Source organism: Somniosus microcephalus, chromosome 11 (assembly GCF_052327205.1).
Source record: "Somniosus microcephalus isolate GS21.2 chromosome 11, FLI_Smic_1.0, whole genome shotgun sequence".
NCBI classification, from domain to species: domain Eukaryota; kingdom Metazoa; phylum Chordata; class Chondrichthyes; order Squaliformes; family Somniosidae; genus Somniosus; species Somniosus microcephalus.
Window position 1 is genome coordinate 971,137 of NC_140997.1, and position 19,409 is coordinate 990,545.

Genomic DNA, 19,409 nt, shown 5'->3' on the forward strand with positions numbered 1-19,409 from the left:
GTATTGTGAGAGGGGCAGCCCTGGCTAGAGGCAGAGGGGGCTACAGGCGTCGGCCACGTAGGCCTTACCCAGTCAGGCTATACCGCCAGCAGCGCTCCTACCTAAACATGAGTGCCGCGCGATGTGTTAAAAGGCTCCGATTCCGGAAGGGGGTGATTGCAGAGATCTGCCACCTGCTTCGCCGAGATCTGCGGCCAAAGCTCAGGTGCAGGACGTCTCTGTCGGTGGAAGTGAAGGTGACAGTGGCATTGAACTTCTATGCCACCGGCTCCTTCCAATACGCTGCTGGGGACATAGCAAACATCTCCCAGTACGGCGCGCATCGCTGCATCCGCCAGGTGACCGAAGCACTGTTCAGAAGGAGAAGCCAATTCATCTCCTTCCCCATGGCCCTGGAGAGCCAGCATCAGCGCGCATTGGGATTTTCCAGACTCGGGGAATTCCCCTTGGTGCAGGGCGCCATTGACTGTACGCATGTGGCTTTGCGGGCCCCTCTGGAGCATGGCGAGCAGTATCGCAACAGGAAGGGCTACCATTCTCTGAATGTGCAGCTGGTCTGTGACCACAAGCAGCGCATCATGGCAGTCAATGCCAGCTTCCCAGGCAGCAGCCACGATGCCTTTATCCTGCGGCAGAGTACTGTGCATGACATGTTCCAGGCACAGCCTCCCCCAAGAGGATGGCTACTCGGGGACAAAGGCTATCCTTTGTGCACCTGGCTCATGACCCCGCTCCGCGCGCCCAGGACCGCTGCTGAAGAGGCCTACAACGAGAGCCATCAAACCACCCGCAACATCATCGAGCTAACTATTGGGGTCCTCAAGCAGCGGTTCCGCTGCCTTGATCGCTCCGGAGGAGCTCTCCAGTATTCGCCGGACCGGGTCTCCCAATTTGTGGTGGTTTGCTGCATGCTACACAACCTGGCTATCCGCAGGACTCAGGCACTGCCACCTGACGTTGGACCAGCACCTCAGGAGGAGGAGCAGGAGGAGCATGAGGAGGAGGAGGAGGAGGAGGAGGAGGAGCAGGAGTACGTTCCCAGGAGGGAGCGACCAGGGCCAAGGGCCGCACGACGCCACCTTATTACACGGTACTTCTAAGCCCCCTGTCAGGGAATGGCCAGGGGCCATGAGGGAAGATGAATGCAGCCGCTCCGCAAGCCCTCAGCCGGCGAAGCCAACAAACACTAAGAAGAACAACCATGGAGACTGCATGAATAAAGATAATTTTTTATTAAACAAAAATGAAAAGCCCTTCCCACATGAATCCCCAAAAACAATAAACGGGCCCCACAAAAAGCCCAACAAACGACTCACTCCCACAAACTGGGGAGGAGCCACTCCACCTTTATTGAAACCGGGCCTCAACGTCGGCCTAACGCAAAAAAAAAGCCCTCCAAAAGCACAACCATGGGCAAAATAAAGATGGCCACCGCCATATTAAAGGAAAGCTGGCCACACCCTCTACTGAGTGGCCCGCGAGGGCGAGACCTTGGCCAGCATTTTGCCTCCCCTGCCCTGCCTGCTGCTCCTTCGCAAGCTTTGCCCAGTGGCTGCTGCGAGGCTGGGGGAAGGCGCCTGAGGCTCAGATGCCCTTCCGCCAGATGCCGCTGGGGGGCGGCCTACACGGCGTTTGGGCCTCGAGGGGCCGTCTCCTGAGTGGCGCACCTGAGCCTGGCCACCATCAGCTGCAGCCGCTTGCCCTTGACGCCCCAGAGGGGGAATGGCGGCGACGGATGGTGCAATGTGGGCCAGCTGGCGTCTGGGATGCGCTGGCTGGTGCTGTGGCGCGGTGGCACTCGGCCGGGCCCGCACTGCAGGATCCGCAGCAATCAGCCGACGGCCGGCTTGCTGGGATGGTCCAGCGCGGCGCCTGCCCTGGCGATGCCTGCCTGAGACAGCGCGTGTGGCAGCAGTGAGTGGCCCTCTGGTCCTGGTGTGCGCGCGCATCACATCCGCCAGGGTCTTGACGGCATCAGTTAGCATGCGGCCAGTCGCGGCAGTTGCTGCCCCGAACTCGCGCACACTGGTCGCCAGCGACTCGATGGCCTCAGGCATGCGCCCCACCACGCTCATGAGCTCCGTGTGGCGCCGGTCCGAGTCGTCGGCCATCTGATCGAGCTTCCGCACCTCCTCCGAAGTGAAGGTGTCCGGACTGGAGTCGCGACTCTCCCGCTGGGGAGGAGGGGGCCGAACTAGGGGACCCTTGCCGCGTTGGTGACGGCGAGTTTGCCGAGCAGCAGCACTCCCCTCTGATCCTTCCCCCCTTTGGGGGGAAGGCCGCGGGCCACGCGCACGGCTGCTGGGTGGCTGGACGCCACTGGTCCCAGAAGCTGCATTGCCCTGCGACAGTTCCTCCAGGCACTCGTCCAGTGAGGAGGTGTCGAGCATTTCCTCCTCTCCTGCGGGACGTGACTGTTCCCCCGAAGGTCCGGCTTGCTCCTCCTCCTCCTCCTGGTTGGAGGTGCTGTCACTGGCAGCCTCAGGGTCCTGGTCGTCACCAGCTGAAAGCAGGAATGCACAAGAGTAGCTTCAGAGTGAGGAGACGGCGTCAGCGAGGGAGTTAGGACTGGTGGGATTCAGCGCATTGGTGGGACAGTGGCAAAGGAGGTAGCTCGGATGGGCCAGTGCGACGCGAGAGGGCCAAAAGGCGAGGTCCTTACCATTGCCGGGCAGTGGAGGGTCGGATACACCGCACGCTGTGGGGACAATCACACGTGCTCCCATGAGCACACACACGCGCTCCTCCAGCCGAGTGAGCTCCTGCAGCTTGGCGCGGCCACCCCTGGCACGGGCCTGGCGATTAAACGCTACTTTAGCCTGCAAGAGAAAGGACGGGCTGTAAGGGCGCAGTGAAGCCCTGATGTAGTGTGCACTGCCTCCCATGGTGGAATAGCTTGGCCAGAGTGAAGCCCTGATGTAGTGTGCACTGCCTCCCATGGTGGAATAGCTTGGACAGAGTGAAGCCCTGATGTAGTGTGCACTGCCTCCCATGGTGGAATAGCTTGGCCAGAGTGAAGCCCTGATGTAGTGTGCACTGCCTCCCATGGTGGAATAGCTTGGACAGAGTGAAGCCCTGATGTAGTGTGCACTGCCTCCCATGGTGGAATAGCTTGGACAGAGTGAAGCCCTGATGTAGTGTGCACTGCCTCCCATGGTGGAATAGCTTGGACAGAGTGAAGCCCTGATGTAGTGTGCACTGCCTCCCATGGTGGAATAGCTTGGACAGAGTGAAGCCCTGATGTAGTGTGCACTGCCTCCCATGGTGGAATAGCTTGGCCAGAGTGAAGCCCTGATGTAGTGTGCACTGCCTCCCATGGTGGAATAGCTTGGACAGAGTGAAGCCCTGATGTAGTGTGCACTGCCTCCCATGGTGGAATAGCTTGGACAGAGTGAAGCCCTGATGTAGTGTGCACTGCCTCCCATGGTGGAATAGCTTGGACAGAGTGAAGCCCTGATGTAGTGTGCACTGCCTCCCATGGTGGAATAGCTTGGCCAAAGTGTAGAGTGCCGAATGGCCATTTGATGCTCATGACTGTCCCAATGCTGCTGGCTGAGGGCTGGCCAAAAGGACTTTCAGGTCCCTTTGCCCATCATGTCAGGTGTACATGCAAGAATGAGGAGGAGACTGGAAAGGCTACTCACCCTCACAATCCTGGTCAGATCGTTGTACTTCTTACGGCATTGTGTGTGGGTCCTGGGGGCCTCGCCGGTGAATGTCACCCTCTGGGCGATCTGCTTCCAGGCTTTGGTGTAGTCGTGGTGGGTTGGATTCCTCCCACTGTCTGGAAACAAGATCTTGCGCCTCACCTCCAGAGCTGTGAGCATGATGTCCAGATCACCCTCTGAGAAGCGCAGGGCACGCTGACGGGCCTTCTCTGGCGTTGCCATGACTCCCTGGGGCTGAGCAGTAGTGTTGAGGCCTCTTTGCAAGGCTGCAGTGTGCAGGGCGTGGCAGCAGACTAATTCGTCCCTTCCCCCTTTAAGAGCTGGTCGGCACCACGGGGTCTGCTGTCAGTGCAAAAATGACCGCACCCGTGCTGCGCCCCGCCTGGGCGCTATCCCTCTGGACCGCCGGCTTAGCGCCTAAAGAGAGTAGTGGAACGCCTCTTTTAGCGCTCCACCAACCTCTTAGGGCGAAGCCACTGAATTCCCGGCAACGGGGCGCTACTTTGGGGCGGGCGCTAACTTCGGGCGGGCGCTAAAGCTAGCGCCCCAAAACTGCCTAAACTGAAAATCTAGCCCATAGACTCAAATGGGAAATTTCTATGGGAGAAAAAGCTCTTCCCTAGAAGTAAATTAGAAAAGATCTGGTGCCCAACAACAGACAGAGCCATGGGATGGCTGACCAAAGCCAGATTAGGCTCCCCCCAACACATAATAATACACACAGGCACAAATGACCTAAAGGCCCAACAGAAAGAGGTAGCAACATCGCTCAGAGCAATGATTAGGAAGGCAAGCAATACATTTCCAAACACTAGAATCACTGTTTCCACAATATTGCCGAGAACAGACTTCAACAACAACACAATTCATGAGATAAACGCCAGCATAGCAAGAGACTGCGAATCAAAACACAACGTGCACCTGGCCCAACACCCCACCCTCGATGAGGAATGTCTTTACGACCACGTCCACATCCAAAGGAAAAGAATATCGATCTTTGCGAAAGCCCTGAAGGACGTCGCTTTTAACCGGGTCCATACCCAGACTCCAAGAGGACCCCCCCCCCCCCCCGACCACCAGAGATCAGCGGGGTACATATCAGGACCACTACAAAGACCACCACCACACCAACCGAGACCAGAGAGGATCCCCATGCAAAACATCAATATCAGACCTGCACCACTCCTGTCCCACAGGGGAACAGGACCGCTCCCAGCCAGACAGAGGGAGAGATGCACAGGACGTACGCAATACCTCAGACAGAAACAATCCATTAAGAGACAATAAGCAGATGTGCAGCAGCATCTACTTCCGCCTTATGGATCAAGGACTAATTAATAGAAAGAACTGTAACCAAATAGTATTAACTTTTATAGACAACTGAAGTGATCTTTTTTTCCCACACTTAGACACGACAAACACGTACCACTCTTTAACCTATCATAGTAAAAGATCAAACTTAACATGAAATCCTTATATATTTCGACCTGGAATATCCAAGGTCTACGCTCTTCGACGCTAGACGTGAAGAGTAGGACCCCAGAGTTCATAGATGAAGCTAAAGATCTAGATATTATCATTTTACAGGAAACTTGGTATAAAGGAAAAGGACACACTGGCTGTCCCCAAGGGTACACTGAGCTGGTGGTCCCCTCCAATAAATTACCAAGTGTAACCCACGGCAGAGACTCCGGAGGCATACTGATCTGGTTTAAAACAGAACTTAAGAATTACATCAAATTTATAAAAAAGAGCGAAAACCACATGTGGCTCAAACTTGAGAGGGAGATTACCTCAAACACCCAAGATGTTTACATTTGCGCACTTTATATCCCTCCAATTGATTCCCCGTACTTTAAAGAGGACACCTTCTCCAACATGGAGGGGGAAATTATCCAATACCAGGCCCAGGGGAACGTGTTGATCTGTGGGGACCTCAACTCAAGAACGGGCGAAGAACCAGACTTCACCAATAATCAGGGAAACAATTACGTATTCGGGAATAACCACTTTGACATCCCTTCCCTTCCATACAGGCATAACTGCGACAAGCAGTCAAATACCAATGGAAAACAGCTACTACAGCTCTGTCGAAACCTGGGTCTGTACATTGTCAATGGTAGGTTCATAGGAGACCTCCTAGGAAGATCGACCTATTGCTCACCTCTTGGCTGCAGCACAGTAGACTATATGATTACAGATTTAGACCCATCCTCTTTCAGAGCATTCACAGTCAAACCACAAACAACACTGTCAGATCACAGTCAAATTACTATGTATCTCAAAAAGACAGAAACAAACAACATAGAAACACAACCCAGTAAACTGTACAACACCAAAAAATCGTACAGATGGGCCAAAAACGACACGGAAAAATACCAGAAAACAATTAGCAATGCATCAACTCAAGCTCTCTTAGACACCTTTCTGGATAACATATATACTCACAATAAAGAAGGCGTAAACCGGGCAGTTATTAACCTAAACAATATTTTTGATAATTTGGCAACAAGTGCAAACTTGAAAGCTCGCAAGAACAAACCCAAAACAAAAAACTATGAAAAATGGTTTGACCCAGATTGCCATAACATGAGGAAAAAACTTAGAAAAATATCAAACCAAAAACACAGACATCCAGAAAATGAGGAATTACGCCTTACTTATTGTCAGACACTAACACAATACAGAAACACACTCAGAACCAAAAAAGAGCAATATATTAAGAACACACTCAGCTCCATGGAGGAATCCATTGATTCCAATTGTTTCTGGGACAACTTGAATACACTACACAAAAAACAACACGACGATTTGGCCATTCAAAATGGGGACACATGGGTAAACCACTTTGAAAAATTATACCAGAAAAACACACTAAGACCAGAGCAACACCAAATATGCAAAAAACTGGAAAAGCTAGAAATGGCCATGAAAGATAACCAAAACCCGCTAGACGCCATAATAACAGAAAAAGAACTTCTTGAAAAACTCAAGGACCTGCGACCAGGAAAAGCTTGCGGGACAGACGGCATACTAAACGAGATGATTAAACACACAGACGACAAAATGAAACGGGCTATCCTAAAACTCTTCAACTTGGTTCTGAGTGTCGGTTATTTCCCTGATATCTGGAACAAAGGACTCATAACGCCCATATACAAAAGTGGGGACAAAATCGACCCAAACAACTATCGAGGCATCTGTGTAAACAGTAACCTGGGGAAGGTATTCTGTAGCATCATAAACAAAAGACTTATAAACTTCCTTGAGGAGCACAATGTCTTGAGTAAAAGCCAAATTGGATTCCTGCCAAACTATAGAACATCCGATCATATCTTCACCCTACAGACCCTAATTGACAAACACGTTCACCATAACAAAAGCAAAATCTACGCATGCTTTGTAGATTTCCAGAAGGCTTTCGACTCCATCTGGCATGACGGTTTATTCCTGAAACTTATCGAAAGCGGGGTAGGAGGGAAAACATATGATGTAATTAAATCAATGTATACAAACAACAAATGTGCAGTTAAAATTGGAGACAAATAAACAAAATACTTCCCACAGGGGCGGGGGGTGACGCAGGGTTCGCCAATCTCACCGACACTCTTTAATATTTACATAAATGGATTGGCAAAACTACTTGAACAATCTACAGCACCCGGCCTCACCCTATATGAATCCAAAGTTAATTTCCTCCTCTATGCAGACGACCTGGTTCTGCTGTCACCAACTAAGGAGGGTCTACAGCAGAACCTGGACCTGCTGGAGTCGTACTGCCAGACTTGGGCCCTGACAATAAATCCCCAAAAAACCAAAGTCCTTGTGTTCCAGCAAAGATCCAAACATCAGGGACCCAAAATAAATTTCACAGTAGGAACAACCAAAATTGAACAAACCACTAACTACACATACTTGGGCTTAAAAATCAGTTCTACGGGAAACTTCAAACTGGCTGTGAATGAACTGAAAGAGAAAGCAAGAAGGGCTTTCTATGCCATCAAAAAATCAATCCAAATAGAAATCCCAATTAGCATTTGGCTCAAAATTTTCAAATCAGTAATTGAACCAATTGCACTCTATGGCAGTGAGGTATGGGGACCGCTAACACAACAAGAATTTGCAAAATGGGACAAACACCCAATTGAGATCCTACATGCAGAATTCTGTAAAAGTATCCTCCGGACTCAAAGGAAAACAGTAAACAATGCATGCAGGGCGGAACTAGGCCAATATCCATTAATAATCACTATCCAAAAAAGAGCCACCAAATTTTGGAATCACCTACAAATGAGCAACCCCCAATGCTATCACTACGACGCCCTGAAATGCCAAGAGCTGACCTTAAAGAAGAATACCCTCAGTCAACTAGTCCTGGGACTCAGTGAAGTAACTACTAACAATACTAACAATAACCAGCCCCAGGACAGTGACAGGGTAACACAAAGAATTCGACCCAACACAATCGTCGCTAAGCAAAAGGAAAAATATCTGACATATTGGGCAGAAACAACAAAAACCCAAAGCAAACTCAATTGCTACTTGGCCCTAAACAGACAATACAACATAGCTGATTACCTGACCATGGTAAAGGATAACAAACTGAGAAGAACCTTGACAAGGTACAGACTTAGCGAACATAGCCTCGCGATCGAAAAAGGCAGACACAGGCAGACCAGGCTGCCAAGAGAAGACAGGATATGCTCTCACTGCAGTCAGGGAGTAGTGGAGACAGAGATGCACTTCCTCACAGCCTGTGGAAAATATCAGGGCATCAGGGAGAATTTCTACCAAAAATTCTCACAAATATGCCCTGAATTCAGAAATCTGAATGACAACCAAAAACTCCCATTCCTACTGGGGGAGGAGAGAAGCTGTGTAACACTGGTGGCACACTATGTTACAGCTTGCCATGAACAGAGGGACAACCAGTAAACTAAGACAAGAGTATATATAAACAAGGCAAATGTATATTTATACACTCAGGGATATACCTATTTATACACTGTATGAATAGAACTGCGTTTATGTGTTCAACCATAAATGTATTTTGATGCTTTGGCAACATAAGATGTACCTTATCATGCCAATAAAGCGATTTGAATTTGAATTTGAATTTGAGTGTAGGGACAGTGAGATAGAGAGAGTGTAGGGACAAACAGTCATCAGATTCGGACCCTTTCTGGTCTCTGTGGATCGGCACCACATGGGGTGGTATGTTTCTCCGCTGAGACATCAGTGAACTACTTTAACTCGTTCTTGTAATCTTGTGATTCATGTTACTCTTTGTTCCCTTTCTCTAGGAAACGGCGATCAGGTTTGTCACAGGGAGGGATTACCTGCTATCAGGCATTATCATAGAGAAGGAACCAGGAACACTCCTGACAGCGAAGAGCTTATTGGATGGGGAGGTATGTGGCAAAATGTCAACTCTCTGATTGATTGTATAAGCAGATTAATACACTACAATATGCGTGCTAAGCTTGAATAAAGGAGACTATGAAGGTATGAGAGCGGAATTGAGTAGAGTGGATTGGGAAAATAGATTAAAGGGTAAGACGATACATGATCAGTGGTGTACATTTAAGGAGTTATTTTACAACTTCCAAAACATATATTCCACTGAGAAGAAAAGGGTGTAAAAGAAAAGACAGCCATCCGTGGCTAAGGAAAGAAATTAAGGATAGTATTCGACTAAAAACAAGGGCATATAAGGTAGCCAAATCTAGTGGGAGGATAGAGGATTGGGAAAACTTTAAAAGACAGCAAAAAATAACAAAAAGATTAAGAAAGGGAAGATAGATTATGAAAGTAAATTAGCAAAAAATATAAAAACAGATAGTAAGAGTTTTTATAGTTATATAAAAAGAAAAAGGGTGGCTAAAGTAAATGTTGGTCCCTTAGAGGATGAGACCGGGAAATTAATGGTGGGAAATATGGAATGAATATTTTATATCAGTCTTTACAGTAGAAGACACTAAGAATATCCCAACACTGGACAAACAGGGGGCTGAAGGGGGGGAGGAGCTAAACACGATCAAAATCACTAAGGAATTGGTACTCGGTAAAATAATGGGACTCAAGGCGGATAAATCACCTGGACCTGATGGCTTACATCCTAGGGTCTTGAGGGAAGTGGCGGTAGGGATTGTGGATGCATTGGTAATAATTTTCCAAAACTCCCTGGACTCGGCAAAGGTCCCGGCAGACTGGAAAACTGCTAATGTAACACCCTTATTTAAAAAGGGCAGTAGACAGAAGGCTGGAAACTATAGACCGGTTAGCCTAACATCTGTGGTAGGTAAAATTTTGGAGTCCATTATTAAGGAGAAAGTAACAGGACATTTGGATAATCATAATTTAATAGGACAAAGTCAGCATGGTTTTATGAAGGGGAAGTCATGTTTGACAAATTTGCTGGAGTTCTTTGAGGAAGTAACGTATAGGGTGGATAAAGGGGAACCAGTGGACGTAGTGTATTTAGACTTCCAAAAGGCATTTGACAAGGTGCCACACAAAAGATTATTGCTTAAGATAAAAAATCACGGGATTGGGGGTAATATTCTGGCATGGATAGAGGATTGGCTATCTAACAGAAGGCAGAGAGTTGGGATAAATGGTTCATTCTCAGACTGGCAATCAGTAACTAGTGGTGTTCCGCAGGGGTCAGTGCTGGGTCCCCAACTCTTTACAATCTATATTAACGATTTGGAGGAGGGGACCGAGTGTAACATATCAAAGTTTGCAGATGATACTAAGATGGGAGGGAAAGTAGTGAGTGAGGAGGACATAAAAAACCTGCAAGGGGACATAGACAGGCTAAGTAAGTGGGCAGAGATTTGGCAGATGGAATACAATACTGGAAAGTGTGAGGTTATGCACTTTGGCAGGAAAAATCGTAGAGCAAGTTATTATCTTAATGGCAAGAAACTGGAAAGTACTGAAGTACAAAGGGATCTGGGGGTCCTGGTGCACGAAACTCAAAAGGTTAGTATGCAGGTGCAGCAAGTGATTAAGAAGGCCAATGGAATGTTGGCTTTCATTGCTAGGGGGATAGAATATAAAAATAGGGAGGTATTGCTTCAGTTGTACAAAGTATTGGTGAGACCGCACCTGGAATACTGCGTACAGTTTTGGTGTCCATACTTCAGAAAGGACATACTTGCTTTCGAGTCAGTACAAAGAAGGTTCACTCGGTTAATCCCGGGGATGAGGGGATGGACATATGAGGAGAGGTTGAGTAGATTGGGACTCTACTCATTGGAGTTCAGAAGAATGAGAGGCGATCTTATTGAAACATATAAGATTGTGAAGGGGTTGGATCGGGTGGATGCGGGGAAGATGTTCCCGATGATGGGTGAAACTAGAACTAGGGGGCATAGTCTTAGAATAAGGAGCTGCTCTTTCAAAACTGAGATGAGGAGGAACTACTTCACTCAGAGGGTGGTAGGTCCATGGAATATGCTGCCCCAAAAAGCTGTAGAAGCTACATCATTACATAAATTTAAAACAGAAATAGACAGTTTCCTAGAAGTAAAGGGAATTAAGGGTTACGGGGAGCGGGCAGGAATTTGGACATGAGTCTAGGTTCGGATCGGTCATGGCCCTGTGGGTAGTGGAGCGGGCCCAGGGGCCGTGTAGCCTGATCCTGCTCCTATTTCGTGTGTCTAATTCTGTTAGATTCAGGAGATGGTTCTGTGATAGTGGATTGGCGGTTAGGATCAGATCAGCCATGATCTTATTGAATGGCGGAGCAGGCTCGAGGGGCCGATTGGCCTACTCCTGCTCCTATTTCTTATGTTCTTATGTTCTTAATATAATGGTGCATCAACACTCTGACACACAAACCCTGCTCCTGGTGCAGAGCCTTGCTGAATGGGAGTGCCGAGTGGATAATGGGCTAGGGAAGGAAGCTCCTCATTTTGGGACTATATAATGGTATAATATGAGTTTATGCCTTCACGGTTGGGAGGGGAGAAGGCAATTGCACCAACAACTGACACTAACGTAGCATCTTTTGCATAAAGTAACATCGCTGCTGCTGTAGAGGAGGATACCAAGCAGGAAGTGGAAGAAAGGGTTGGGGGAGGTGACTGAGAACATGGTGGAAAAACTGGGGGTGAAGAGGCTTAGAAGGTATGAGAGAGGTAGCAATGGGGAGCAATTTAGGAAGAGAATTCAAAATGTGGCGACATGGGGCTCGATTTTCGTGGAGTCGGGCTTGGAGGCGTGCGGGGGGTTAAAATCGCAAAAACTGGCGGGCGGGATCCCCCCCTGCCTGGTTCCCGACTCCGAGCAATTTTAACTCAGGCGTGTCTGATGGTCCCAACTCCGTCCCGCATCCAACAGGCGGGACTGGTCTTTAAGGCCCTTAATAACCACTAAATGGTCTCTATAAACCTATTTTAAAAGGCCCTTGCAAGTTTAACCCTTTTCCCACGTAAAACACGCCTGGTGGGAAACACGAATGTGAAACCTGGCGGGAGCACTATTGGATTGCTGACTATCAACTGCAGGTCAACCATTAAAGAGGAGATTTGATCAGCCATTGTACTGGCCTCGCTAGACGTGCTCCTATCTAGTTATCCAGCAAGTTAAACACTCATTCAAATAATTCCTCCTGAAGCCGTTTAGCTGTTTGAAGCTTTACTTGAACAAATTTGTGAAACTGTAAACAAAGGCAAAGTATGTTTTGTACATAAACTGAGTACTATACATTCGATATTACATAAGATATAAACATATTTACAACAGTAGAATAGACTAATTGTATAACTAACTAACATTTGGACTAACTTCTGTAACTATCAAATATTAACCTTTTATAAACATAGTGTTATCAAAATACTACACTGACAAAGTTGCTATCATGCTAATAGACAAAGATACTCACAGATATTGCGCCTGGCCTAACATATGAGATCAGATTGCATTGGATTGCGAATCCCTCATGGAATTCTCCATTACTCAAGTCAGGTTCTTCCTGGGATTCTACTTCCTGGGTCACACAGGAAGAGAGGTAGAAAGGTCAAATGACCTCACACAGGAAGAAAGGTAGCAAGGTCAAATGACCTCTCACACAGACACTGTTAACACATAACCACCACCAGAGGGTGCTATCTGCATGTAAAATATCCATAATGTCCAGAACAGCCATCATTTGCAGGTGGCAGGACTTAGTGGTCTCAGGTCTGGGGCAACTTTTAGAAGGCTTAACCACACCTGTGGAAGGTTGGAGCCTCACACCCATCTCCAGTGTGGCCTCCTGGGAAACCCCTCTCACCACCTTCACTCAGCGCTTCCTCGACGGAGGCATATACCAGAAGCATGGGAGCCATTTATTTCCTTCCCATCTGGGCATTAGAGGAGCTCGAGCACTAGCCGCGGCACCAGCTGAACCAGGAACAACTGCAGCACCAGCAACAGCAGCAGGAGCGCCAGGCTGCTGCCCACCCACCTGAGGCCGCACAGGCCAGAAGGGGCCAGCGCCTGGAAGCCCGTCGGCACAGGAGATACCCCCCAAACAGGGTCTACAGACGCAGGGTCACCTATCTCAACATGTTTGAGCAGCAGTGCCAAAGGCAGCTCCGACTTTCGCGAAAGGTAGTGACTGACATCTGCGCAATGCTACAGCAAGACCTGCTGCCCAGAGGACCAGGTGGACAAGCATTACCAGTGGCCGTCAAAGTCACCACCGCACTCAACTTTTTTGCCTCAGGCTCATTCCAGGGATCAGCAGCAGACATCAGCTGCATCTCCCAGGTGGCCGCACACACTTGCATCATGCAGGTAACCAATGCCCTCTTTGCCCTCGCGCACAATCACATCCATTTCACCAGGGATCGAGCAAGTGTGACGGCACGAGCGGTTGGATTAGCTAATCTGGCAGGCTTTCCAAGGGTGCAGGGCGTCGTTGACTGCACGCATGTGACCCTTACGGCACCCCATCGCAATCCAGGTATTTTTGTCAACCTCAAGGGTTTCCACTCCCTTAACGTTCAGCTGGTGTGTGACCACAAGAAGGAAATTTTGCATGTTTGTGCCATGTACCCTGGCAGTTGCCATGACTCCTTCATACTGCGCCAGTCTAGTGTGCCTCCGCTATTCAGTCCGCCAGACCAACTTAACAGATGGCTACTTGGAGACAAGGGCTATCCCCTGAGGACGTGGCTGATGACGCCGTTGAGGAGACCATCCAACGAAGCTGAGGAGAGCTACAACTCCAGCCACATGTCCACCAGAGCCATAATCGAGCAAACCATGGGTTTGCTGAAGATGCGCTTCAGATGCCTGGATAGATCAGGTGGAGCCCTGCGGTACTCAGTAGCCAGGGTCTCCAGAATCATCGGGGTTTGCTGTGCACTTCACAACATGGCACAGTGTCTTGGCTTGTAGCTTCCTGAGGACCAAGTGGCTCCTCACATATCCTCTTCAGATGAGGAGGAGGAGGAGGAGGGCGAAATCAAACATCCTGCAGAGGCCCATCAATCAGCGGCAGCATTATGCTGTCCTGGCTCGCTTTCTTTTGTTGTGAGCTCTCTTTTCCTGCAATGAGGGAGACAAGTGGAGGTTGAGTGAGAATGAAGGAGTGAGTGTAGAGATTACATACCATAGATACTTAGAAGGAGACAAAGATGGAGTGAGGTTGCAAGACCAAGGGCCCTCCCTGTGTGTTGTCAGTTGTGTTCAAAGCATCAAAGTGATAGGGAGTGTGAGGGCTGCATGGTGGAATAGTTATGTGAATGTGAGCATAGAGAGAGAGGGAATGGGTAAGGGTGCATGGATGTCGGTGTCAAGTGGGATGTGGAGGAAGAGATTGTTAAAGCTGAGTGCTGGTGAGGAAAGGCAATGGGGATCAGATTGAGGGTGATGGGAAATTCATACTCACTTTTCCAGTGTGCTGAAGGTCATGAAATATTTTCCTGCACTGTATCCAGGTTCTGCGGGTGATTCCCACCTCCTCAGCCACCTGCATCCACACTGCCTTGGTCTGAGTGGGAGACCTCTTCCTCCCTGATGAAGGGAACAGCACCTCCCTGTTGGCCCTAGCCCCATAGACTAATGCCTGCAGTGCTGCCTCATCAAAGCGAGGAGCTGATCTTGCCCTCCCGCTTGTCATTTTTGCTGCAGCTCCCTCACACTGCACAGCCAAGAAGCTTGGCAGTCTGCAGAAGAAGCAAGGCTTGCTGTGGACCTTAAATGCAGCAGCAATGATGATGTCATCGGAGGGGACTTTCAGTCATGAAAAACCCATTTGCAAAGGCTTCCCACACGTTGGAAATCAATTGGCCAATTGAGTTAAAATTGCATCAATCTCCCACATCCATTTAGATTCATGTGGGAAACACGAAATTCGGATAACACGACAACAGCCTGCACTTGAGTTAAAATCCAGCCCATGATGTTTGAAGCTGATGGTGGAATGGAGGATTAAGGGGCGAGATGTGCATGAGATCAGAGTTGGAAAAGCAAAGAGTGAGTGCTGGGATGTCGCACTGGGGAAGATTACAGAGGTATGATGGAGTGAGACCAGGGAGGAATTTGAAACCAAAGACAAGGATTTTTAAAGCAGATGCACTGGGGGCAGGAAACCACCGGAGGTGAGTGAGGAGAGGAAGTGATGGGGATGTATTTTGCAAAATATCAAATCTCTGTATCGATTCAGTAAGCAGGTTAATATACCACGATAATGTAAAAAGTTCAAAGTACGAGAATAGGATCTCAGCAGCACGATTCTTCGTGAGTTGGAGTATCTGTAGGGTAGAGCTGGGAAGAACTAACGAGAGCTTTAGACAAATGGTTGAGGGTCTCTGCATTAGTAGCGATGAGATTGGGTGCAGGCGGATGACCTGGAGATAGAAGTAGGTGGCCTTGATCACGGATTGAATGTGGGGTTTGAGGTTCAGCTCAGCATTGAACAGGACACCAAAGTAATGCAAGCAGAGGCTGGAGCGAGGGGGAAATGGGAAGCAGAGGCTGGAGAGAGGGGGAAATGGGAAACAGAGGCTGGAGAGAGGGGGAAATGGGAAACAGAGGCTGGAGAGAGGGGGAAATGGGAAACAGGCTGGAGAGAGGGGGAAATGGGAAACAGGCTGGAGAGAGGGGGAAATGGGAAACAGAGGCTGGAGAGAGGGGGAAATGGGAAACAGAGGCTGGAGAGAGGGGGAAATGGGAAACAGAGGCTGGAGAGAGCGGGAAATGGGAAACAGAGGCTGGAGAGAGGGGGAAATGGGAAACAGGCTGGAGAGAGGGGGAATGGGAAGCAGAGGCTGGAGAGAGGGGGAAATGGGAAGCAGAGGCTGGAGAGAGGGGGAAATGGGAAACAGGCTGGAGAGAGGGGGAAATGGGAAACAGAGGCTGGAGAGAGGGGGAAATGGGAAACAGAGGCTGGAGAGAGGGGGAAATGGGAAGCAGAGGCTGGAGAGAGGGGGAAATGGGAAACAGAGGCTGGAGAGAGGGGGAAATGGGAAACAGGCTGGAGAGAGGGGGAAATGGGAAACAGAGGCTGGAGAGAGGGGGAAATGGGAAACAGGCTGGAGAGAGGGGGAAATGGGAAACAGAGGCTGGAGAGAGGGGGAAATGGGAAACAGGCTGGAGAGAGGGGGAAATGGGAAACAGGCTGGAGAGAGGGGGAAATGGGAAACAGGCTGGAGAGAGGGGGAAATGGGAAACAGAGGCTGGAGAGAGGGGGAAATGGGAAACAGGCTGGAGAGAGGGGGAAATGGGAAACAGAGGCTGGAGAGAGGGGGAAATGGGAAACAGGCTGGAGAGAGGGGGAAATGGGAAACAGGCTGGAGAGAGGGGGAAATGGGAAACAGGCTGGAGAGAGGGGGAATGGGAAACAGAGGCTGGAGAGAGAGGGAATGGGAAACAGAGGCTGGAGAGAGGGGGAAATGGGAAACAGGCTGGAGAGAGGGGGAAATGGGAAACAGGCTGGAGAGAGGGGGAAATGGGAAACAGAGGCTGGAGAGAGGGGGAAATGGGAAACAGGCTGGAGAGAGGGGGAAATGGGAAACAGAGGCTGGAGAGAGGGGGAAATGGGAAACAGGCTGGAGAGAGGGGGAAATGGGAAACAGAGGCTGGAGAGAGGGGGAAATGGGAAACAGGCTGGAGAGAGGGGGAAATGGGAAACAGGCTGGAGAGAGGGGGAAATGGGAAACAGAGGCTGGAGAGAGGGGGAAATGGGAAACAGGCTGGAGAGAGGGGGAAATGGGAAACAGAGGCTGGAGAGAGGGGGAAATGGGAAACAGAGGCTGGAGAGAGGGGGAAATGGGAAACAGGCTGGAGAGAGGGGGAAATGGGAAACAGGCTGGAGAGAGGGGGAAATGGGAAACAGAGGCTGGAGAGAGGGGGAAATGGGAAACAGGCTGGAGAGAGGGGGAAATGGGAAACAGAGGCTGGAGAGAGGGGGAAATGGGAAACAGGCTGGAGAGAGGGGGAAATGGGAAACAGGCTGGAGAGAGGGGGAAATGGGAAACAGAGGCTGGAGAGAGGGGGAAATGGGAAACAGGCTGGAGAGAGGGGGAAATGGGAAACAGAGGCTGGAGAGAGGGGGAAATGGGAAACAGAGGCTGGAGAGAGGGGGAAATGGGAAGCAGAGGCTGGAGAGAGGGGGAAATGGGAAACAGAGGCTGGAGAGAGGGGGAAATGGGAAGCAGAGGCTGGAGAGAGGGGGAAATGGGAAGCAGAGGCTGGAGAGAGGGGGAAATGGGAAACAGGCTGGAGAGAGGGGGAAATGGGAAACAGAGGCTGGAGAGAGGGGGAAATGGGAAACAGGCTGGAGAGAGGGGGAAATGGGAAACAGAGGCTGGAGAGAGGGGGAAATGGGAAACAGAGGCTGGAGAGAGGGGGAAATGGGAAGCAGAGGCTGGAGAGAGGGGGAAATGGGAAGCAGAGGCTGGAGAGAGGGGGAAATGGGAAACAGGCTGGAGAGAGGGGGAAATGGGAAACAGAGGCTGGAGAGAGGGGGAAATGGGAAACAGGCTGGAGAGAGGGGGAAATGGGAAACAGAGGCTGGAGAGAGGGGGAAATGGGAAACAGGCTGGAGAGAGGGGGAAATGGGAAACAGGCTGGAGAGAGGGGGAAATGGGAAACAGGCTGGAGAGAGGGGGAAATGGGAAACAGAGGCTGGAGAGAGGGGGAAATGGGAAACAGAGGCTGGAGAGAGGGGGAAATGGGAAACAGGCTGGAGAGAGGGGGAAATGGGAAACAGAGGCTGGAGAGAGGGGGAAATGGGAAACAGGCTGGAGAGAGGGGGAAATGGGAAACAGGCTGGAGAGAGGGGGAATGGGAAACAGAGGCTGGAGAGAGGGGGAAATGGGAAACAGGCTGGAGAGAGGGGGAATGGGAAACAGAGGCTGGAGAGAGGGGGAAATGGGAAACAGAGGCTGGAGAGAGAGGGAAATGGGAAACAGGCTGGAGAGAGGGGGAATGGGAAACAGGCTGGAGAGAGGGGGAATGGGAAACAGAGGCTGGAGAGAGGGGGAAATGGGAAACAGGCTGGAGAGAGGGGGAATGGGAAACAGAGGCTGGAGAGAGGGGGAAATGGGAAACAGAGGCTGGAGAGAGAGGGAATGGGAAACAGAGGCTGGAGAGAGGGGGAAATGGGAAACAGAGGCTGGAGAGAGGGGGAATGGGAAACAGAGGCTGGAGAGAGGGGGAAATGGGAAACAGGCTGGAGAGAGCGGGAAATGGGAAACAGGCTGGAGAGAGGGGGAATGGGAAACAGAGGCTGGAGAGAGGGGGAAATGGGAAACAGGCTGGAGAGAGGGGGAAATGGGAAACAGGCTGGAGAGAGGGGGAATGGGAAACAGAGGCTGGAGAGAGGGGGAAATGGGAAACAGGCTGGAGAGAGGGGGAAATGGGAAACAGGCTGGAGAGAGGGGGAAATGGGAAACAGGCTGGAGAGAGGGGGAAATGGGAAACAGGCTGGAGAGAGGGGGAAATGGGAAACAGAGGCTGGAGAGAGGGGGAAATGGGAAACAGAGGCTGGAGAGAGGGGGAAATGGGAAACAGGCTGGAGAGAGGGGGAAATGGGAAACAGGCTGGAGAGAGGGGGAAATGGGAAACAGGCTGGAGAGAGGGGGAAATGGGAAACAGGCTGGAGAGAGGGGGAAATGGGAAACAGAGGCTGGAGAGAGGGGGAATGGGAAACAGGCTGGAGAGAGGGGGAAATGGGAAACAGGCTGGAGAGAGCGGGAAATGGGAAACAGGCTGGAGAGAGGGGGAATGGGAAACAGAGGCTGGAGAGAGGGGGAAATGGGAAACAGGCTGGAGAGAGGGGGAAATGGGAAACAGGCTGGAGAGAGGGGGAATGGGAAACAGAGGCTGGAGAGAGGGGGAAATGGGAAACAGGCTGGAGAGAGGGGGAAATGGGAAACAGGCTGGAGAGAGGGGGAAATGGGAAACAGGCTGGAGAGAGGGGGAAATGGGAAACAGGCTGGAGAGAGGGGGAAATGGGAAACAGAGGCTGGAGAGAGGGGGAAATGGGAAACAGAGGCTGGAGAGAGGGGGAAATGGGAAACAGGCTGGAGAGAGGGGGAAATGGGAAACAGGCTGGAGAGAGGGGGAAATGGGAAACAGGCTGGAGAGAGGGGGAAATGGGAAACAGGCTGGAGAGAGGGGGAAATGGGAAACAGAGGCTGGAGAGAGGGGGAATGGGAAACAGGCTGGAGAGAGGGGGAAATGGGAAACAGGCTGGAGAGAGGGGGAAATGGGAAACAGGCTGGAGAGAGGGGGAAA

At 50.4% G+C, this 19,409-nt stretch overlaps 1 protein-coding gene across 1 annotated transcript in view; it reads left to right on the forward strand.

The window, feature by feature from the left end:
* myo15aa (myosin XVAa) overlaps positions 1 to 19,409 on the forward strand; it is a 581,049-nt gene that overhangs the window by 144,572 nt on the left and 417,068 nt on the right. The window contains 1 exon segment of the mRNA XM_086002218.1: positions 8,972 to 9,079. Coding sequence (XP_085858344.1) covers positions 8,972 to 9,079 — 108 coding nt within the window.